Source organism: Poecilia formosa, unplaced genomic scaffold (assembly GCF_000485575.1).
Source record: "Poecilia formosa unplaced genomic scaffold, Poecilia_formosa-5.1.2 Scaffold300, whole genome shotgun sequence".
Classification (NCBI taxonomy): Eukaryota; Metazoa; Chordata; class Actinopteri; order Cyprinodontiformes; family Poeciliidae; genus Poecilia; species Poecilia formosa.
The window spans coordinates 221793-242943 of record NW_006800239.1 but is presented as its reverse complement, the minus strand read 5'-3'; the positions used below and the strand labels follow the sequence as shown (position 1 = coordinate 242943).

General features: G+C 42.5%; 1 protein-coding gene across 25 annotated transcripts in view; it reads left to right on the top strand.

The window, feature by feature from the left end:
* Positions 1-21151, top strand: part of LOC103152099 (titin) — a 155193-nt gene that overhangs the window by 87854 nt on the left and 46188 nt on the right. For all 25 annotated transcript variants that reach the window (XM_016660865.1, XM_016660863.1, XM_016660857.1 and 22 more), the window contains 43 exons: positions 116-545; positions 741-1046; positions 1241-1425; positions 1658-1787; positions 1925-2076; positions 2151-2298; positions 2404-2569; positions 2867-3018; positions 3222-3518; positions 4644-4943; positions 5198-5512; positions 5591-5739; positions 5833-5983; positions 6073-6354; positions 6465-6767; positions 6899-7201; positions 7352-7633; positions 7721-7908; positions 8013-8124; positions 8208-8510; positions 8698-9006; positions 9195-9476; positions 9560-9859; positions 10034-10327; positions 10424-13393; positions 13488-13808; positions 13907-14191; positions 14333-14638; positions 14774-14937; positions 15127-15367; positions 15600-15875; positions 15975-16277; positions 16411-16713; positions 16804-17103; positions 17239-17526; positions 17619-17921; positions 18112-18414; positions 18523-18828; positions 19225-19512; positions 19684-19974; positions 20053-20340; positions 20436-20718; positions 20811-21118. In XM_016660865.1, the coding sequence (XP_016516351.1) occupies positions 116-545; positions 741-1046; positions 1241-1425; positions 1658-1787; positions 1925-2076; positions 2151-2298; positions 2404-2569; positions 2867-3018; positions 3222-3518; positions 4644-4943; positions 5198-5512; positions 5591-5739; positions 5833-5983; positions 6073-6354; positions 6465-6767; positions 6899-7201; positions 7352-7633; positions 7721-7908; positions 8013-8124; positions 8208-8510; positions 8698-9006; positions 9195-9476; positions 9560-9859; positions 10034-10327; positions 10424-13393; positions 13488-13808; positions 13907-14191; positions 14333-14638; positions 14774-14937; positions 15127-15367; positions 15600-15875; positions 15975-16277; positions 16411-16713; positions 16804-17103; positions 17239-17526; positions 17619-17921; positions 18112-18414; positions 18523-18828; positions 19225-19512; positions 19684-19974; positions 20053-20340; positions 20436-20718; positions 20811-21118 (13966 nt within the window). The remainder of the gene's footprint in view (positions 1-115; positions 546-740; positions 1047-1240; positions 1426-1657; positions 1788-1924; positions 2077-2150; positions 2299-2403; positions 2570-2866; positions 3019-3221; positions 3519-4643; positions 4944-5197; positions 5513-5590; positions 5740-5832; positions 5984-6072; positions 6355-6464; positions 6768-6898; positions 7202-7351; positions 7634-7720; positions 7909-8012; positions 8125-8207; positions 8511-8697; positions 9007-9194; positions 9477-9559; positions 9860-10033; positions 10328-10423; positions 13394-13487; positions 13809-13906; positions 14192-14332; positions 14639-14773; positions 14938-15126; positions 15368-15599; positions 15876-15974; positions 16278-16410; positions 16714-16803; positions 17104-17238; positions 17527-17618; positions 17922-18111; positions 18415-18522; positions 18829-19224; positions 19513-19683; positions 19975-20052; positions 20341-20435; positions 20719-20810; positions 21119-21151) is intronic.

Here is a 21151-nt window from a genome sequence, read left to right as displayed (position 1 = left end):
TATGCTAGTTGTGTAATAATATAATGAAGCCACATTGGTCAGGCAATAGAGAATCCCCACTGTTAACACATAATCAAACAAGTGTTTAACTTTTTATCGTGTTTTAATCCTTCAGGTCTACAAATTGGACTTGAATGGAGTCTACCAATTCAGGATCAAAGCTGAAAACAAGTATGGTGTCAGTGATGGCTGTGATTCAGAAAAAGTCCAGCTTAGGGATCCGTTTGGCCTCCCTGGACCTCCACGTAACCCTAAAATCATAGCTGCAACAGCAACCACTATGACGGTCACCTGGGATCCCCCTCTGGACAATGGCGGCTCCACCATCCAGGGCTATTGGCTGGAGAAGAGGGAGCGCGGTGCCGTTTACTGGGGTCGTGTTAACCGAGCTCCAGTCACCAAACCAGCGGTTAAGGGGCTGGAATACACAGTGTTGAGGCTCATAGAAGGAACAGAGTACCAGTTCAGGATTGCGGCCTGCAACGCAGCAGGAGTTGGACCACACAGTGAACCCACTGAGTGCCGCTTCGCCACCGATCCATGCAGTGAGTGATTCTGTCATCCAGAATGGTTCTTTACCGTTTTATGGACTTGTTTAGGCATCAACACTCAGGAGATACTAGCTTGATTGTTTAATTTTTAAGTAAACTGAGTAACCTCAAGACAGAATTGCAAACAGAATACTATTAGTTTTCTGTAAAGCAGAAAGACATTTAGCCCTTCTTTCTCCTGTTCCTTAGATCCTCCAAGCCCACCTGGCAGCCCAGAGGTTAAAGATAAGACCAAGAGCAGCATCACACTCACCTGGACTCCTCCAGAAAGAGATGGTGGAAGCCCGATCAAGGGTTACATTGTTGAGGTTCATGAGGAGGGCTCTCCAGATTGGAGAAGGGTCAACCCAGCCGACAAGCTCCACCCATCCACTGAAATTACCGTCCCTGACCTGAAAGAGGGCAAGAAGTGCAAGTTCAGGATTTATGCAGTGAACGCCGCAGGAAACTCGGAGCCCGCTAGGACAGGCGATATCCTGGTTCAGGACATCCTGAGTAAGAACAGATCACATTAGTCAGACTTTCAAACTGCACATGATTTAATGTATGTAGTGAATGTAACTACCTGCAGTTATTTTTATCACTCCTTCTCTGAACTATTGCAGCTAGAAAGAACATTTTAATGTAACTTGATACCAAAGCTGAACTTCCTCCATTCCACTGAACATATTGAATGTCATGTTCTGCAGTCGAACCCACAGTGACTCTGGATGTGAGTGCTCACGACCTGCTGAACTGCAGAGCAGGAACCACCGTCAGAATTCCTGCCACCATAAAAGGACGACCCATTCCCAAAGTCACCTGGACCTTCGTTGATGGAACTGCCGAGACTGAAAAGAAGAACGACCTTCACACGCTGCCCATTGACTCAGAGGTCATATTTCAGAAATATCAGCAGACTAGCATTTATTGCACAGCTGACTTAATGTTTGTAAATAAAAACTGGTTCTCAAAAAATTTTACCACGTAACACAAATTAAAAAAAAAACGTATGAATTGTTAATAGTGATTCTGACACAACTATTTTGGGATAAATTTAAGATGTGAAATATGCCTTTCATGAGTCAGTCAGTTATACTTTTCTCCATATTGCTGTTTTATTTTAGATCCATTCTACTGACACAACTTCATTGGTGGTGATCCCAGAAAGCAAGCTGAGCCACACCGGTCGATTCATCCTCAACGCAGAGAGTCCAGCTGGACACAAAGTACTCAAAGTCAGAGTCAATGTGCTCGGTATGTAGAGGCCTGGTGTTATTTTACAAGATTTCTAAAGGAATGTTAATTAAAAATAAAATAAAACTCACATATATATAACAGTGATATGTTAAGGTGGATAATATAATGTTCCCAACCCTTTTGTTGATCTGCAGACCTTCCTGGACCTGTTAGAAATCTGAAGGTGAGTGATGTGACCAGAGGAACCTGCAGACTCACCTGGAAGCCTCCAGAAAGTGATGGAGGAGAGAGAGTGAAGAGCTACTTTATTGAGAAGAAGACTGTGGAAGGCAAAGCCTGGACCAAGGTAAAAACTTTGGCCTTCAACTCACTCATCACAAACAACTTGGGCAAAATTTCACCCTGACTTTGTTCTTTTAGGTAAACCCAACCTGTGCTACCCAGTCTCTGGTGGTTCCAGACCTCATTAATGGTGAGGAGTACCTTTTCCGTGTCAAAGCTGAAAACCGCTTTGGCTTTGGCCCATTTGTTGAGACTCCTGAAGGAACCAAAGCTAAAGATCCCATCCGTACGTCTAAATTTTCTTCATTTATTTAGCCTTTTAAACTTTTCAGTGAGATTCCAGGCAAACACTCTTACTCTGAGCTCATTTTAAAATCATCTGTCTATGCAGATCCTCCGGATCCTCCAACAAGGCTCAAGATCCACAACATAAGAAAGGGCACTCTCACTTTGACCTGGAAGGCTCCGAAGAACGACGGAGGTTCGCCAGTCACGCACTACAGTGTCGATCTTCTCTGCTGGGATTCCAGCGGTGCCCAAAAGGAGTCTTGGAGGAGGTAAAGCTTTACTTTTCTGTTCATGCAGACTAACCATATGAATCAAATCCTGTTGGATTCAAATTCTAACCTTACTATTGTAGATCACATCAAACATTTGACTTTTGAGGCTTTCAGTTGCTTTGATGCTTTGATGAAGAACTAAAATGCTAAAATTTCAGGACAACAGTCTTTAAAAAATCACTGAACTTTAGTTGAGCTAGATAACTTCTGTATATTGTAGTTTTTTTGTTTGTTTGAATTTGATTGGTGATTTGTTGTCGGCTACTGTTAAGCGTTCAGTGTTGTATCTCTTAGATGCAACAGGAGAGATGTCGACACCACAAACTTTAAGGTGGAGGACCTGACAGAAGGAGATGAGTATGAGTTCAGAGTGATAGCCTACAATGAGGCCGGACCCAGCCGACCATCAACCACTGCTGGACCCGTCATCATCCAGGACCAGACCTGTAAGCCCAACACTTTGAGTAGTTCAGTTAAAGAGTGGGTTCTAAAATTATATTTTGCTCTATGTAGATAACTCATAGATACACAATGTCATGTTTAAGTGCACTTTTGCTTTTTATTTTCAGGGTCTGTATCGACACAGAACCTTAAGAGTAAAACCAAGCAAACTTCCTCAAGAATAAGTCACAAACATTTTTTTTTTCAGGTGCTCCATCCATTGAGCTGGAGGAGTTCATGGAGGTGGAGCAGGGCTCTGACATCAGCATTGTGGCCAAGCTTCGTGGCTGTCCCTTCCCAACACTCACCTGGTTCAAGGCACCTCCCCACAAGCCTGACGACAAGGTCGAGGTCCAGTACGACGAGCACATCAACAAGATTGTGTCAGATGACAGCTGCACGCTGCTCATCCAGCAGGGCAAACGCCACGACACTGGCCTCTACACTCTGGTGGCCTCCAACAGTCTTGGCAAAGCATCCAAGGAAATGAGGCTCAACGTTCTCGGTAAGGACACAGCTAACTAACAAACAGGACTGCAGAAGTAATTGGGATTTAACAAACCGAATGTTGTACTCACCATAAAAGTATCTTTTATTTATTTATTTTCATTTATCTTCATGATTACGTTTTATGCTTCATTCAGATCCTTCTTAAAATCCCTCGGAGTTTTTTCTTATTTATCCATTCTTTCATTTGTCCCTTTGAAGCACTTCTAACTAATACATGATACATATCAAAATATTTAGCAGACTATCAGTTTTGTGCAATAATAAGTTAGTTTTAGGCAAGGCCAACAACAACAAAGACTAAAAAAATGAATTGCAGTTTCTATAAGTAAAAAACAGGTTCAAATTCCAAGTGTTACTGTTGCAACAGGAGTAATATTCCTGAACAATTTCCACATTGTTATAAAATTAATATACAAAATAAAATACAATGGTATTCTTATAAAAAGCTAAATTATTTCAAAGATGAAGTATCATATATATGCAAAAGCATACATATGTAAACACAAAATGTTAATCTATTACTTTTATGAAGAAATGTAATATTTATACAAACCAAGAATACTAAAACAGTGTAGTCAAATTTTATAATTACTGACAAATTATCAGCAAACATGGCAGAAAGCTTTATGCATGGCAAAGACATAAACCAGTCATTAATGGTTTGATTGTGAATAGTCAATAGTACATCAATGCCTGATTGAATCCACCCAAATAGTCTTTACTTCCTAACTGGAAAACTGCACCAGACAGCTCTAGAGCTTTCTTTTCCCTCTCTTTGTCAACTAAGTTCAGTAAAATAAACCTAAAGGAAATTAATTTTGATGTGATAGCTATGCCTAAGGGAGTTTCTTCACACATATAGCTCTTAAATTTTGAGACATATATGTTGAACAATTACTTTGAGGACATATTTTCTTCATTGGAAAACCTCTGGGTGACAGATGATGTGTAAATGGGGGCAAATAAGTAGAGATTCTGGGCTTTTAGATGGTCCAGAACCAGCCCTTTCACTAATTTAATATTGTGGAGGTTTGACTGAAAATGTCAATAAATGACAATATTAATGCACACACATATTAGCCATCCTAAAATTTGTTTTTGGGGTTTTTTGTGCTTGCAGGTCGTCCTGGTCCTCCCTCAGCTCCTATTAAGTTTGAAGAAATTGGCGCAGAGAAGATTACGCTCTCCTGGCTACCACCAAAGGATGATGGTGGCTCTAAAATCACAAACTATGTCATCTGGAGGCGTGTGGCTAATAGGAAGACCTGGGTACCTGTGACAAATGAGCCCAAGGAACGAATCTGGACAGTGGAGAACCTCATGGAGGGCCACGAATATGTGTTCCGCATCATGGCACAGAATAAGTATGGAGTTGGCGAGCCGCTGGACAGTGACCCTGAGGTTGCCCGAAACCGTTGCAGTAAGTTTCAACTTCTGGTAATGATTTAGTCAAATAATTTATTACAACTCCAGCTTCAGAATATAGATATAAGCTGATATATCTACATTAACCGCCTCATTCATGTTCTGAATTGTGGTTAAAATACTGTGACATAAACTGTAAACTAGTTCTACAAAAGATTTTTTTTCAACAATACTTATATCTGGAGTGAGTTAGACCAATAATGATGTTATGCTCCAGGTCTAAATCTTAATATTTCTGTTCATGTTCAGCTGTTCCTGGTCAGTGTGAGAAGCCAACAGTAACCAACATCACCATGGATTCAATGACCGTCAACTGGGAGGAGCCTGAGGATGACGGCGGCACCCCGATCACTGGCTACTGGCTGGAGCGCAAAGAGACCACAGGCAAACGTTGGGCTCGTGTTTCCAGGGACCCTCTCCGTCCCATGGGCCTTGGCGAGTCCTTCGTAGTGAGTGGACTTGTTGAGGGGTCTCAGTATTTATTCAGAGTTTCTGCCATCAACGCTGCGGGTCCAGGACTTGCTAGTCCTCCAACAGACCCTGTCTTTGCCAGAGACCCTATCTGTGAGTATCATGCATGTTTATGAAACATTAAAAGCACGTAGACCAGGTTAGTAACTAGCTACCTGTTGCCCTGTGAAGCTCCCCCGTCTCCTCCGACCCCGAAGGTTTCTGATTGGACGAAATCCACAGTAGATCTCGAGTGGATTCCACCCTTAAAAGATGGAGGATCCAAGATAATCGGCTACTGGGTGGAGTACAAGGAGGAGGGCACTGAGGCCTGGGTTAAGGTGAGAGAAAAATGGTTACTTAGTCTAAACATGATGATTATGATTATAGAGTAATTCATATGCATTTGCATGAATTTGCATATTGTTTTCCAGGCTAAGGAAACTGAAATTCGAGGGACACGTTTTGTGATCAGTGGTCTAAAGACAGGCGGTCAGTACAGGTTCAGGGTGATTGCCTTCAATGCTGCTGGTAACGGTGAGCCAGGTGAAGTCCCAGAGGTGCTTGAGGTCAACGACAGAGCCAGTAAGTTAAACATTAATCATAAATGGGCACCAAAAAGACTGAAACTGGGTGTAGCAGACAGCCAGTAATGAGAGCCTTCTTCCTTCCAGTTGCTCCTGAGGTGGATCTGGATGCCTCGATTAAGGAGAGGATGGTGGTCCATGCGGGTGGTGTGATCCGTCTGATTGCCTATGTGTCAGGGCAGCCGACACCTGAGGTCACCTGGACCAGAGATGGTGCTGGACTGCCACCAGAAGCTAAAGTGGAGACCACCGCCATCAGCTCTTCGCTGGTCATCAAGCCCTGTACAAGAAAACACCTTGGTGTTTATACCCTGACCGCCAAGAATGCCAGTGGGGAGAAAACAAAGAATGTCACGGTAGAAGTCCTAGGTGAGTGATAGTTTCATGTTAAATGATAAAAATGTCTATATATAAAACACCTGTTAGGCATGTTTGATTTCTTTTTTTTTTTTTTTTTCACAAATTCTGTTTTAACTTAGATGTTCCCGGACCTGTTGGCATCCCATTCCTGGCTGAAAACCTGAGCATCGACTCCTGCAAGCTCAGCTGGTTCTTCCCTGACAATGATGGCGGTTCACCCATCAGCAACTACATCATTGAGAAGCGTGAAGCTGAGCGTAAAGCCTGGACATCACTGTCCTATAGTGCCAGCAGGCAGAATGCCATTGCTCGCGATCTCACCCTCGGAAAAGCCTTCTTTTTCAGAGTGGCCGCCGAGAACGCCATTGGCATTGGACCTTTTGTTGAGACAGCAGCTCCGATTGTTATCAAGGAGCCGATGAGTGAGTAAAAAAAAACTTTTATGTTCACTTTAAATAAAGGGGTTTGGTAGATGACAGTAAATGAAGGAATGTGACTCGTTACTGTAAAGCCCTACTTTCCATGTTAAGACATGCTATCATCTTTTTTTAAGGTGTACCGGACCGTCCCGAAGAACTGGAAGTCACCAAGGTTACCAAAAATTTGATCAGCGTCACTTGGAAAGCGCCCAAATATGACGGTGGCTCTGAGATTACCATGTACATTATTGAAGCACGTATGATTGGCAAAGACAAGTTCACCAGACTTACCAAAGAGAAGTTGATGGACAGGAAGTTCACATATGATGGTCTCAGAGAGGGAGATACCTATGAGTTCAGGGTGATTGCCGTAAATGAAGTTGGACAGAGTAAACCATCATTCTGCACTAAACCAATCACTTGCAAGGATGCACTTGGTGAGTTATTTTTCAAACTTAATTCAGCTGTTAATCAATATCAAAGGAAATCAGAGTAGCTTCACATTTAAAGTTTAACATTTGAGGGTCCGAATTTAACCATTTTAAATTGCAAAACACACAGGAAATTATTATTTTTTGTATTTGCAGAGCCACCAACCATTGAGTTGGACTTCCGTGATAAGATCATTATACGTGTGGGAGAGAGCTGCCTACTTCAGGGACGCTACACAGGCAAACCAGCTCCATCCATTGTTTGGTACAGAGATGACGAGGAGCTGAAGGCTGACAAACACGTAATATTCAAGAACACTCCAACCATGCTGTCGCTTGGCCTGGTGAAGGCAGAGCGACAGCACAGTGGCAGATATGTGGTGGTTGTGGAAAACAGCACCGGATCCAGGAAGGGCGTCTGCAACATCACGGTCGTAGGTATGTAGAATGCTGAAAAAACTTGTGCCAAGACAAGCAGAAACAATCATGAGTACTAAATATTTTGCTGTTTCTTTATCCGGTCAGATCGTCCAACACCTCCTGTTGGCCCTGTGGTGTTTGAGGAGGTGCACAGGGAATATATGGTTATCTCCTGGAAGCCTCCTCTGGACAATGGAGGTGTTGAGGTGTCAAATTACATAATTGAGAAGAGAGATGTCAACAGAGAGATCTGGACCACAGTAACATCTGCCTCAACCAAGACCACATGCAAGGTAGTTTTGGTTCACTTATTCATGTTGTCTCAGGATCTTCAGAACTCCACTGGACGGAGATTGGCAAAGTTTACCGATGATTTAAATATGATTTATGTTCTCAGATTCCAAAACTAACTGAAGGCAGGGAGTACATCATGAGAATATCTGCAGAGAATATGTACGGTATCAGCGATGCTCTGGAGTCTGAGGAGATGAAAGCTAAAGATCTGTTCAGTACGTTTTCCCTATCATGTTAAAGCTCCAATAAATTATATGCCCAAATAACTGTATATATGTCATGATATTTCCAAATAAAGGAGTCCCTGAAGCCCCTGAGATGCCAACAGTCAGAGAGGTATATGGTACCAATGCTTTGGTTCTGTGGAACCGACCGCGTGATGGAGGTAAACCCATCACCAACTACATCCTGGAAAAGAAGGAGCCTGGAGCCAAGAGGTGGTCAAGAGTCACCAGAGACCCACTGTACCCAGCCACTCAGTACCGTGTCCAGGACTTGGTTGAGGGCTGCGAGTATGAATTCAGGGTGATGGCTGAGAATGAGTTGGGAACTGGAGATCCTAGTCTCCCATCCAAACCAATCCTTGCCAAGGATCCCATTGGTCAGTGTAATGCTTCTTAACTTTTTTTTTGCTGCATCAAATTTGAATTTCAGGATGTTGTGTTTTTGTATTTTAGAAAAAAATCAAAATTATTCAAATGTTTATATGTGTTATGTTTCTAGGTAACATTTTAATGATTTTCAGTGTTATGGTTGCTTCCTCTAATCTGAGCATTAACCCCTCACAGTGCGTCCAAGTCCTCCAGTTACCCCTGAAGCTTATGACAAGACCAAAGACTCAGTCAGTCTGAAGTGGCAGATGCCACGCCACGATGGAAAAGGGCGAATCTTTGGCTACCTTGTGGAGTATCAGAGTCCTGGTGCCGTAGAGTGGATTCAGGCCAACACGACTCCAGAGCAGTGTCCTGACCTCCATTATGTGGTGACAGGTCTGACTGATGGACAGGAGTATTCCTTCAGGATCTTTACAGTAAATGCAGCAGGCAAATCCGACCCTGCCTTTGTCAAACAGACCATCAAAGTCCATGACAGGCTAGGTAAGGAGATCATTTAAGAACAAAAAGTTTATTGTATGTATTGTATCAATAATGCGTAGCATTCATTACACAGAATAGTTCATTTCTTTTTTTGCCTCATATTGAACAACTTGACATTTTTCTGTTATTGGCTTTTTTGTTCTAATAATCATAACAACCAGTTTGCTTTTCCATTTATGTTTCCACAGAGGAGCCAGAGTTACTCTTGGATGCCAACATGGCTCGTGACCACTTAGCCATGCTGGGCACTGATATCACACTTAGTGCCACAATTAAGGGTGTGCCGACACCAACAGTCTCCTGGAAGAAGAATGATGGAGATGTTCCTTCTCACATCACTGTTGCAGTTACGGCCACTGGTAGCAAAGTCTTCATTCCCAAGTGTGTCCGTGCAGATTCTGGCAACTACACTCTTACAGTTGAGAATGCTGGTGGAAAGAAATCTGCAACCGTTGCCGTGCTTGTGCTGAGTAAGTGAAATGTAAACTAAAGCAAATCAGCTTAACTTCTGAAATTTGAATTATGTGAATGATTAACACATTGTTTCCATCAGATAAGCCTTCTCCTCCAAGAGATCTTACGGTGTCTGAGGTGACCAGTGAGTCTGCTTATCTGACATGGAAGGCTCCAGAGGACAATGGCGGTGCAGTCATCTCCCATTACGTCGTGCAAAAGAAGGATGTGGCTGCAGATCAATGGGTACCAGTTGCTCCAGCCAATAAGAAGCTTAGTCTGATGGCGATGTACCTGATGGAGGGAATCCAGTACTTATTTAGGGTGGCTGCTGAAAACCAGTTTGGCAGGAGTGACTTTGTCGTGACCAAGACACCTATCAAGGCTGTTGATCCTCTTTGTGAGTAAAGGCTATGTAACATTATTGCTGTCTAATTATATATTCAGTAAGATATAAATCATTATTATAACATGGTATTTCCAGAAAATGGTTGGCTGTTTAAACATTTGGTATGATTTTTTAAAAATACATAAATGATCAGAAATTGATTTAACTTTTATTACCATCTTTAAGATCCACCTGGCCCACCCAAAAACCTCCACCACACTGATGCAGACAAGACAGAGGTGTGGTTGGCCTGGGAATGGCCCGATCGCACTGGTGGAAGTGAAATTACTGGGTTCATTGTAGAACACCAAGAAGAGGGCCAAACTGACTGGGTTACCTTCAAAACTGTGAGCAACAACCACAGCCATGTAACAGGTCTGGTTGAAGGCAAGACTTACCGCTTCAGGGTCAAAGCTCAGAATGCTATTGGTGTTAGCCGCCCTGACACCAGTATCCCTATTACTTGTCAGGAGAAGACATGTAAGACACATTGAGTATTTCTCACAACAATCTCTTTCATGTGCTTAGTTAGATCTTAAAAACCTAATGCATTGTTGGTGTTTTCTTCCCTTTTAGTACCACCTACTATTGAAGTTGATGTGAAGCTTATTGAGGGTCTCGTAGTCAAAGCTGGCAGTACTATTACTCTACCAGCTAAGATGACAGGAATCCCTCTTCCCACTGCCAAATGGATCAGTGATGGCAAGGAGATCACTCCCGAGGGCCGACTTAAAATTGAGTCTGCTGGTCCTTCAACCACCCTAAGTATCACAGAGTGCCAGAGAGGAGATACTGGAGAGTACATAGTCACTGTGTCAAATCCTGCAGGTAGTAAGACCGCTGCCCTACATGTCACTGTATTGGATCTACCAGGACCACCAATCGGGCCCATCAATATCTTGGAGGTCACCCCAGATCACATGATGATACAGTGGAGGGCACCTAAAGATGATGGTGGCACACCTATCACCAACTATGTGGTAGAAAAGAAAGATGTCAAGAAGCCCTGGGAGCCCTGGTCAGTGGTTAGCTCTAGCGGCACCAGTACAAAGGCCAAGGTGACAAGGTTGGAGAAAGGTCGTGAGTACATTGTCAGGGTTCGAGCAGAGAACAAGATTGGGATCGGTGCTAGTCTTGAAAGTCCTCCTACTATTGCCAAGCATATGTTTAATCCTCCTGGACCTCCAGGCTTTCCTGAGTGTTCTGATATCACAGAAAACGCCGTAACAGTGGAATGGGCCCTACCTGACCATGATGGAGGCAGCCCCATTAGTGGCTATATTGTTGAACGCAGAGAGATGACAGGAAAGTGGATTCGTGTCAATAAAACCCCTGTGCTAGACCTAAGATACAGAGTCTCTGGTCTGTTTGAAGGCAATAGCTATGAATTCCGAGTGTTTGCTGAGAATATTGCTGGCATCAGTGAGCCTTCACTCACATCTGACCCAATCAAAGCCACCCGTGCCATCACAAAACCTGGACCTCCTGGTAACCCCAAGCTTAAGGATTGGAGTAAATCTTATGCAGACATCTGCTGGACCAAACCCACAAGAGATGGAGGGAGTCCAATTCTGGGCTATGTCATTGAGATTCAGAAGTCAGGATCTGCCCAGTGGGACAGAATCAACAAGGATCTAATAAAGATCTGTGCTTATAGAGTGCCTGGGCTGATTGAAGGAATGGAGTACAGAATACGTATCAGAGCTACAAACAAGGTTGGAGACAGTGAACCCCGGGAGGTACCCGAGACCATTTTGGCAAAAGACATCCTGGTGCCTCCTGAAGTTGTGGTTGATGTCTCCTGTCGTGACTCTGTGACAGTCAGAGCAGGACAGATAATAAGTTTGATTACTAGAGTAAAAGGCAGACCAGATCCAGAGATCACATGGACCAAGGATGCCAGAGCCTTGTCTCAAGAAAAGCGCCTTGAAATGAATAACAACTACCCTGTTTGTGAACTAATTATCAGTGATTCTGTCAGGTCAGATTATGGAAAATATGGTATTGTTGCAAAGAACAGCAGTGGACAGGCTCAGGCCACTATTTTGGTCAATGTCTTGGACACACCAGGACCTTGTCAAAATTTGAAAGTGGCTTATGCGACAAAGAAATCTTGCATGGTCTCCTGGGAAAACCCTGAAGACAATGGAGGAACGGAGATTATTCAGTATACAATTGAATGCCGTCAGCCAAGTCAAAGAGGGTGGACAGTGGTCTCCAATGACTGGACCAAGCGCTTGATAAAGGCTCCTCTTACTGAGGGCTGTGAATACTTCTTCCGTGTGAGTGCTGAAAATAAAATAGGAGTTGGTCCATCCACAGAGACAAAGTCACCTGTCTTGGCAGTTGATCCTATTGAAAAACCTGGGGAACCCATAGATTTCCACATATCTGAGATCGGAAAGACCTTCTGCTTCTTGAAGTGGAAGAAACCTGATTACGATGGTGGTAGTAGAAACATAGCTTATCATATTGAAAAGAAACCAAAAGAAGCTGAAGAGTGGGAGAGGCTTCACAAGGGTGCTATCAAGGAGACCTACTTTATGGCAGACAGGTGTATTGAAAATCAAATCTATCAGTTCAGAGTTCAGACTAAAAATGAGGGAGGCGAAAGTAATTGGGTGACAACAGGAGAAGTACTAGTTAAGGAACAACTGGTAGTGCCCGAGGTTAAGATTAAACTGGATGGAACTCTTGTTGTTAGAGCAGGAGATTCTTTTGCAGTAGAAGCAATAGTCAAGGGCAAACCTCAGCCGGATGTCAAATGGACAAAGGATGAGACCACAGAGGAGATTAAGAAAGGCCCCAGACTGCAACTTGAAACTGGTGCAGACTTTTCCAAACTGTTGATTACTGGTGCTAGACGCACAGACAGTGGCAAATATGTTGTCACAGCCTCCAACAGTGTAGGAACCAGCTCCGCTAAATGCAGGATTAATGTATTAGACAGACCTGGTCCCATCAGGGACCTCAAGGTGTCTGATATCACTATTGACAGGTGCAACCTGGCCTGGGAAGTTCCTGAAGATGATGGTGGCTGTGATATTTACAATTACATCATCGAGAAATGTGAGACAAAGAGAGGGGTTTGGTCTGTACATTCTAATGCTGTCATCACCAATAAAGCTAAAGTAACACGACTTATTGAGGGTAATGAGTACATCTTCAGGGTTCGAGCTGAGAATAAAATGGGCCCTGGACCTGCAGTTCAGAGTGAGGCTATTGTTGCTGGCACACAGTTCAGTGTACCTGATGCCCCTGAAGCACCAGAGGTCACCAAGATCGGAAAAGAGGAGATGACTGTGCAATGGTCAGAGCCTGACAGAGATGGAGGAAAACCAATCATAGGCTATCTTTTGGAGAAGAGAGAGGAGCATGCAGTCAGGTGGTCCCCTGTCAACAAGGATCCAGTCCCTGGAACTCGTTTCACTGTCACTGGACTATTACCTCTCCATGATTATCAGTATAGAGTTAAAGCTGTCAATGAAATTGGTGTTGGTACTCCAAGTAAGGCTTCTCGTGCCATCACTGCAAAGGATGCAGTTGGTAAGTGCCTCAAAATAATGTGTTGTATATGTCATGTTTTTTTTTTTTCCATAACCAAGTCCACTGCCTCATACTTCATTATATGCACTTACAGAGCCTCCTGCACCACCTACCAACTTAAAGGTTGTGGACAGCACAAAATCCACAATTACCCTGAGCTGGACAAAGCCTGTGTCTGATGGGGGAGCCCCTCTCATTGGCTATGTTGTGGAAATAAGGGCACAGGGGAGTGCAAAGAAAGGAGATGATGGCTGGAAGAGATGCAATGTGGCAGCACAACTTATTGTCTGCGAGTTTACAGTCACAAGTCTAGATGAGAAGCTAGTTTATGAATTCAGGGTGTCTGCTCAAAACCAAGTGGGTATGAGCCTGCCCTGTAACCTGGAGGGTGCTGTGATTCCAAGGGAAATTTTAGGTAATGAACACTGTATAGAGTTTGTAACAAGGTTTACACAAAAAACCAAAGCTGGATTTCAGGTTCATATTTAACAAAAATAACTGTTTATCCAACAGAGGCACCAGAGATTGACTTGGATGCCAACCTGAAGGAGGGCCTCACAGTTCGTGCTGGTTGTCCTATTAGACTTTGCGCCACCATCAGAGGGCGACCACATCCAACAGTCACTTGGAGAAGAATGGGTATTGACAACGTTATTAGAAAGGGCAAAGTCGACCTCATCGACACAATGACCTTCCTGGTCATTCCTGACAGCACACGTGATGACTCTGGGAAATATTGCCTGACTCTACAGAGCCCTGCAGGAGAAAAAGCTGTGTTTGTCAATGTTAAAGTTCTTGGTAGGTCAATGATTTTTTTTAGTAGTAGTTTTTGCTACCTGAAAACTATAAATATGTTTTTCCAAGCAACCAGAAAAGACAAAGATTCAACTGAAGGTTAACAAAACTAATAATAAACTGCACTGTCATTTTTCCATATAGATACTCCTGGACCAGTACTAAATCTTGAAGGTACGGACATTAAGCAGACCTCACTCACGTTGTCTTGGAATCCTCCAGAGATCACTGGTGGCAGTGAGGTGACACACTACATAGTTGAAAAGCGAGAGATTGACCGCAAGACATGGGCAACTGTCAAGACTGAAGTTCAGCCTGATAAGATTCCTCTCAAAGTCAGTGGTCTGATACCTGGCACTGAATACTACTTTAGAGTCATAGCTGTCAACGAGTATGGTGCTGGAGTTCCCAAAGTGACACCTACTTCCTACCTGGCTTCCGATCCTGTCAGTAAGTATCATTCAATAATCAGAATGTCACAAGAGAAAAGACATTTCATTTAGGATCAAAGATTAGCTCTATCTTTAGATACATTTTCATTAGAATTAAGAACATATTCACACATTGAACTCCTTTTTTTTTAAGGCAAACCAGACCCTTGCCAGAAGATTGAAATTCTGGAGATAACCAAGAACAGTGCAATAATTGGCTGGGTGAAGCCTGAAAGAGATGGTGGTGCCAAAATTGATGGCTATGTGATTGAATACATTGAAGTCAAACCTCCACCAGAGCCACCAGCCCCTGTTGAGGTTTGTAACCAAATTGTTATTTTGCTAGTGTAATTGTTGAAATATAAGCTTCAACAATTACACTGGATATATCCAATCATACTGGTATCTTTACAGATATATGATTTTGGAATTCAGACTATATGTACATATTGAGAGATTTACAAATTAATATGTGCTTATTGTTCTTTCTGTTCTACTCAACTACAGGTGGTTGAAGGAGAGGGAGTTCCTCCACCACCTCCACCTCCACCAGTAGTAGAGGAGGAAGAAGAAGCTGAACCAGAAAAAGAAGTGTGGAATGCCTACACAACAGTTAAAGGTTTATCAGTCAGTGTCAGTGGCCTGAAGGAGGGGAAAAGGTACAAGTTCAGAGTGGCTGCCAAGAACATCATGGGGATGAGTTCTTTCACTGAGACTAGAGAGCCGACCGAGATCAAGGAACAGATGAGTATGTTTAGATGCATGGCGATTGTTTTTAGGATTATCTTTCTACAGCTTATACTTTTAATAACACCATGTATTTCACAGCCATATTATTTTAAAATTGACTGTCATCAAAACAGCAAAGGAACTCAGTTCAGAGATTCAACATGACCACAGTTTGATATTTAGAAATGTCTGTGTCTAAATGTTCTATTTTTCAAAGTAATAATCAGCCAGTTTTGTTCTTTGAACCACAGTTGAGCCAAAGATTGTTATGGCAGAGACTGCAAGTGCTAGAGCTGGAGCCAAGCTTAGAGTGGAGGCACTGGTTTCAGGAAAACCTGTTCCAACATGCAAGTGGATACGTGGTGAGAAAGCAGTGGTCCCATCCAGTCGCTTGGCTGTGCATCAGTCGGGCAACTTGTGTGTCCTGATCATCAAAGATGTGACAAGGAGTGACAGTGGAGATTATAGTCTTGTTGCTGAGAACAGCACTGGACAAATTTCCCAGGCAATAAAGATCATTATTAGAGGTGTGTAATAATATGTTTTAATTTCTGAAGAAAAATTATGTTACACATCTGTCATCTGACCAACAGCAAAATGACGTGGTAAACATCTGTATATTTCAGACATCCCTGGTCCCCCTGAAGGCCCTGTGGAGATCAGTGACATTGATTCTGATGCTTGCTCCCTGTCTTGGAACAAACCTCTGGAGGATGGCGGCAGCAATATCACAAACTATGTTATTGAAAAATGTGATGTGGCCAGAGGCGATTGGGTGACCGCCCTTTCCTCCTGCGCAAAAACCAGTTGTAGATTGGGAAAACTTATTCCTGGAAAAGAATATGCATTCCGCATCCGCGCTGAAAACCGTTATGGTGTGTCAGACTCATTCATTCAATCAGACAGAATGGTTGCAAAGTTCCCTTTTGGTAAGTGTGGGTAAAATATGTCCAAGACTAAAGCCTGGTTGGCCTTGGATGCTAGTTAATAGAAATTCATTTACAAAGAGAGTGTATTTATTTCAGATTATGAAAAATGTTTTTTTTTTTTTTTTTCCACTAGATGTTCCAAGTGAGCCCCTAAATTGTCATGTCAACAAGACCAACAAGGATTGTATGTTCATTAGCTGGGATAAACCGGAGAGTGATGGCGGTAGTCCCATCACAGGGTATTACATTGAGCGCAAGGAGAGAAACAGTCTTCTGTGGGTGAAAGCCAATGACACTGTGGTCCGCACAACTGAATACCCCTGCGCCGGCCTTATTGAAGGCTTGGAGTATACTTTCAGAGTATCAGCCATTAACCGTGCTGGTCAGGGCAAACCAAGCAAGAAAACCGACTTTGTAACAGCAAGAACACCTGTTGGTAAGTTGAAAGCCAATGCCTATATACAAAAGGATTTTTTTTTTCCCAGCAAGATTTCTGCTATCACCCATTTCTATTCTTGTCTTATAGACACTCCTGGTAAACCTGAAGTTTTGGATGTAACCAAAAACTCTGTCTCTTTGGTTTGGGCCCGTCCTAAAAATGATGGAGGAAGCAAGATCATAGGTTATTATGTTGAGGCTATGCGGGTTCCAGGAGACACTTGGATACGTTGCAACACCAGCAGTCAGAATGTTCCCAGGGAGGAGTATACGGTGACAGGACTTGAAAGAGACCTTCAGTACCAGTTCAGAGTTATTGCTAAAACTGCAGTGAACATGAGCAAGCCTTCAGAACCAACAGATCCAATCCTGGTCTGTGCTGAGAATGGTAAGACATAATTCTTCAACACAATCATGAAGACGTTAAAAAATAGTAGGAAAAAAAATATTATATTTGATGTTTACTGAAAGTCTTTGGCCAGTTAAAATGTTTAATTATTGATGTTTTATTCAATACACACAGTTCCTCCAAGGATTGAACTTAATGCCAAGATGCAAAAAGCTTTAACAGTTAAGGCTGGAGTCACAATCTTGCTGGAAGCAGATGTGTTTGGTAAGCCTATGCCCAGAGTCACTTGGAAGAGAGGTGATGATACTCTGAAGTCAGGTGAAGGCCAGGTCATTACACAGCAAAGACAACATTTCCAATTAGAGATACCAGCTGTCACCAAAGAACACACAGGAACTTACACTGTGTTGGCTGAGAATGCAAGTGGCTCAAAGACTGCAGAAATACAGGTCAAAGTACTGGGTAAGGATTTACATTTTTAAATGTAAGAATTGAAACTCACCCAAAACTGAATTCACATTTATTCTACATACTCCTTTTCTGTATTTCATCAGATGTGCCTGGGCCCCCTGCAAGTGCCACATATACAGAAGTGTTAGCCTCCAGTATCAAGTTGACATGGCAGCCTCCTTTGAAAGATGGTGGTGCCCCTGTCAGCAACTACATTGTGGACAAGCGTGAAACCAGCAGAACTAACTGGGCACAGGTGTCAGCAAAGATAAAGGGTGACATATTAGAATTTAATGTGGAAAAACTAATCGAAGGTCGTGAATACCAGTTCCGAATTCGTGCTGAAAATACATGGGGAGTTGGAGACCCACTTATCACAAACCCAGTCATCGCTAAGAACCCTTTCAGTAAGTCATCACATCCTTTTGTTCAAATTCATACTTTAAATTTGTCATTAGTGCTGCTGTTTAAATCCAACATGCAACTGTGTGTTATGTGTTACCTCACAAGCTGAGTTCAGATTTAGCAACAATTAAAAAAAATTGAGGCATGATTGTAGTTTCTAATGCAAGATGTTGACTTGCGCACTACTTTTAGCTGTCCCCGGTCCTTGTGAAGCCCCTGTAATCACCAACGTGACCAAAGACAAAATGACTGTGAGCTGGAAGGAGCCTGTTGATGATGGAAAGTCTACCATTCTGGGCTACGTGGTGGAAAAGAAAGAGACCAAGGAGATGAAGTGGACCAAGATTAATAAAAAACCCTTAACAGAAAGGTCTCTTGAAGTAACAGGTCTAACAGAGGGAATTGAGTACGAGTTCCGAGTCATTGCTGTCAACATAGCTGGGCTGGGAAAACCCAGTGAACCCTCTGAAGGCACCACTGCACAGGATCCTATTAGTAAGTTTCAAACACCAATACACATAATAAAATTTACTATTTTTTTGGTTAGCCCAAAAATCAAACTTCTGCATGCTGTCTAAAGTTAATCACTGTGGTTATCTCCAGCTCCTCCTGGACCTGTTATAAACCCGTCCGTGACAGATACCACCAACAGCACAATCAGTCTCACTTGGACTGTACCAGCTAACAACGGTGGAAGCCCCATTATCGGTTACTTAGTGGAATGCAAGAGAGCCAACACAACAGACTGGATCCGCTGCAATGTCCCCAGGAACCTACAGGACACCAACTATGTCATCCAGAACTTAATTGACAAAGCAGAGTACCAGTGTCGCATCACTGCTGTCAATAAAGTAGGCTTCAGTGAGCCAGCTGAAGTCCCAGGCAAACATGTCGCCAAGGATATCATAGGTATGCTTTGCTTTATTTTTCTGTACAAAAATTACACATCCACTCAATAAATTAGGATACTACTGAAAAGCCCAATCATTTCAGGAACTTTAACATTAACACACATTATTAATTAAACACAGATTGTTGTTTCCATGATTTTCCATGTACAAGAAATGAAAACATGACATTTAGAATTAGAATATCACATCGTTCATTAGGCCAGGCATGAAGTAATTTGTATACCAATTCACCAAGTCCTTGCAAATATCTATCATATTAAGCTAATAGAATTTTAATAAAACCAGACTAGAAAGCAAATTAACTATTATGTTTTGTCTTGAAAATAAAATAAAATGTTGAAATTTGATTTCCAACACTGTCAATGACAAATACTCCTTTTGTATTTTTATTCAGTTGCTCCTGAGGCAGAACTAAGTGCTGAACTGAAAGAGCTCCTTGAACTTACTGCTGGCAGCAATATGAAGTTGTATGCAACCATCAAGGGTCGTCCCACTCCCAAGGTCACATGGGCAAAGATGAACACCAACATTAAGGACCGCCAAGGCATTGTCATCAAATCTAGCAACATTGACACCATGGTTATGGTGGAGAAAGTCAACAGATATGATGCTGGCAAATACATTCTGTCTCTAGACAGCTTGGCTGGCATGAAGATGTATACCATTGTTGTCAAAGTTCTTGGTTAGTACAGAAATTAGCTTACATCCACACACCAATCAATCCATCCAGTCACCCACCCATCAATTCATACATGCATATATCCATATATATACTCTATAAACACCATAAATATAATGCACTTGACCATTTCAAATTTAAGGTCTTATTTTAAAAGTATTGTTCACCTTCCAGATACACCTGGTCCACCAGTAAACCTGATGGTGAAAGAGACATCCAAAGACAGTGCAGACATCCTCTGGGATGCTCCTCTGATTGATGGGGGTTTTGAAGTCACTCACTACATAGTAGAGAAACGTGACACTGAAAGAAAGGCCTGGTCTATTGTCTCAAACAACTGCACCAAGACTTCTTTTAAGGTTCCAGACCTAGATGCTGGGCGGTCCTACTGCTTTAGAGTGTCAGCAGTCAACAAGCTTGGTACTGGAGAATCTTGTGAAACAGCTGATTCTGTCAGGGCAACAGGTGGGTTAAACATTAATTAATGTATTTTTTTAGTTTTATTGAAAGAAAATGTTCACTGTTTCATTTATTCACTTTCAGAGGAGCCTGGGCCTGTCATGGACTTCAAAACCTTGCTGGTGACCAAAGACTCATGCACTCTAAGCTGGAAGAAACCTCTCACTGACGGAGGCAGTCGCATTATCTGCTATGTGCTAGAGGTTCTCAATGGTGAAGACAAATATAAAGAACTTATGAGGTCCAAGAACATGCAGTACAGTGCCAAGGACCTTGTGGAGGGTAGAGAGTACAAGTATCGGGTCAAAGCTGTAAATGATTCAGGAGAAAGCTCTGCTAAGGAGCTGACTGTGATTGCTAAGGACCAAATTAGTGAGTGCACACATTTATAAAACTTTCCTGTAAAGGAATTTTGGAACTTGAGTGTTCACAAGGAGATTTTAAAATTCTTGTTTTTTTCTCTGAAGTTCTTCCAAGCTGTGACCTAAGAGAGTTGCCCAACATGTGCTACATTGCCAAAGAGGGCAGCACCGTTCGTTTAAAGATTCCAATTGTTGGGAAACCTACACCCAAGGTCACCTGGAAAAAGGGAGATGATGAAGATTTGACAGATACTGGCAGGGTTTGTGCCGAGTCATCTGCAGTCAACACCACCCTCCTAATCAGGGACTGCCAGAGAACTGATGCTTCCAAGTACACCATCACCTTAAGAAACAGTGCTGGCACCAAAGAATCCACCATCTTCATCAGGTAAGTCACAACACGATTTAGAGATTTAAGTACTAATAAATCATTGGCAATACATAAATAAAGATTAAAATGTTTTGTTTTTGCTGTTTTAGGGTGGTAGGAAAACCCGGTATCCCTGTTGGACCAATAAAATTCAAGGATGTTACTGCTGATGGTGCTACATTAAAGTGGGGTGTTCCTAAGGATGATGGCGGCTCTGAAATCACAAACTACATCCTGGAAAAAAGGGACTCCATCACCAACATGTGGGTGAATGTTTCATCCACTGTGGAGACAAATACAATGAGGGTGACAGGTCTCCATGAGGGCACAGAATATATCTTCAGAGTCAGTGCAGAGAACAAATATGGTGTTGGGGAGGGACTGAAGTCTGACCCTGTTGTTGCAAAACATCCATTTAGTAAGTCATTTTTCTTTAGAAAAACTGAATCAA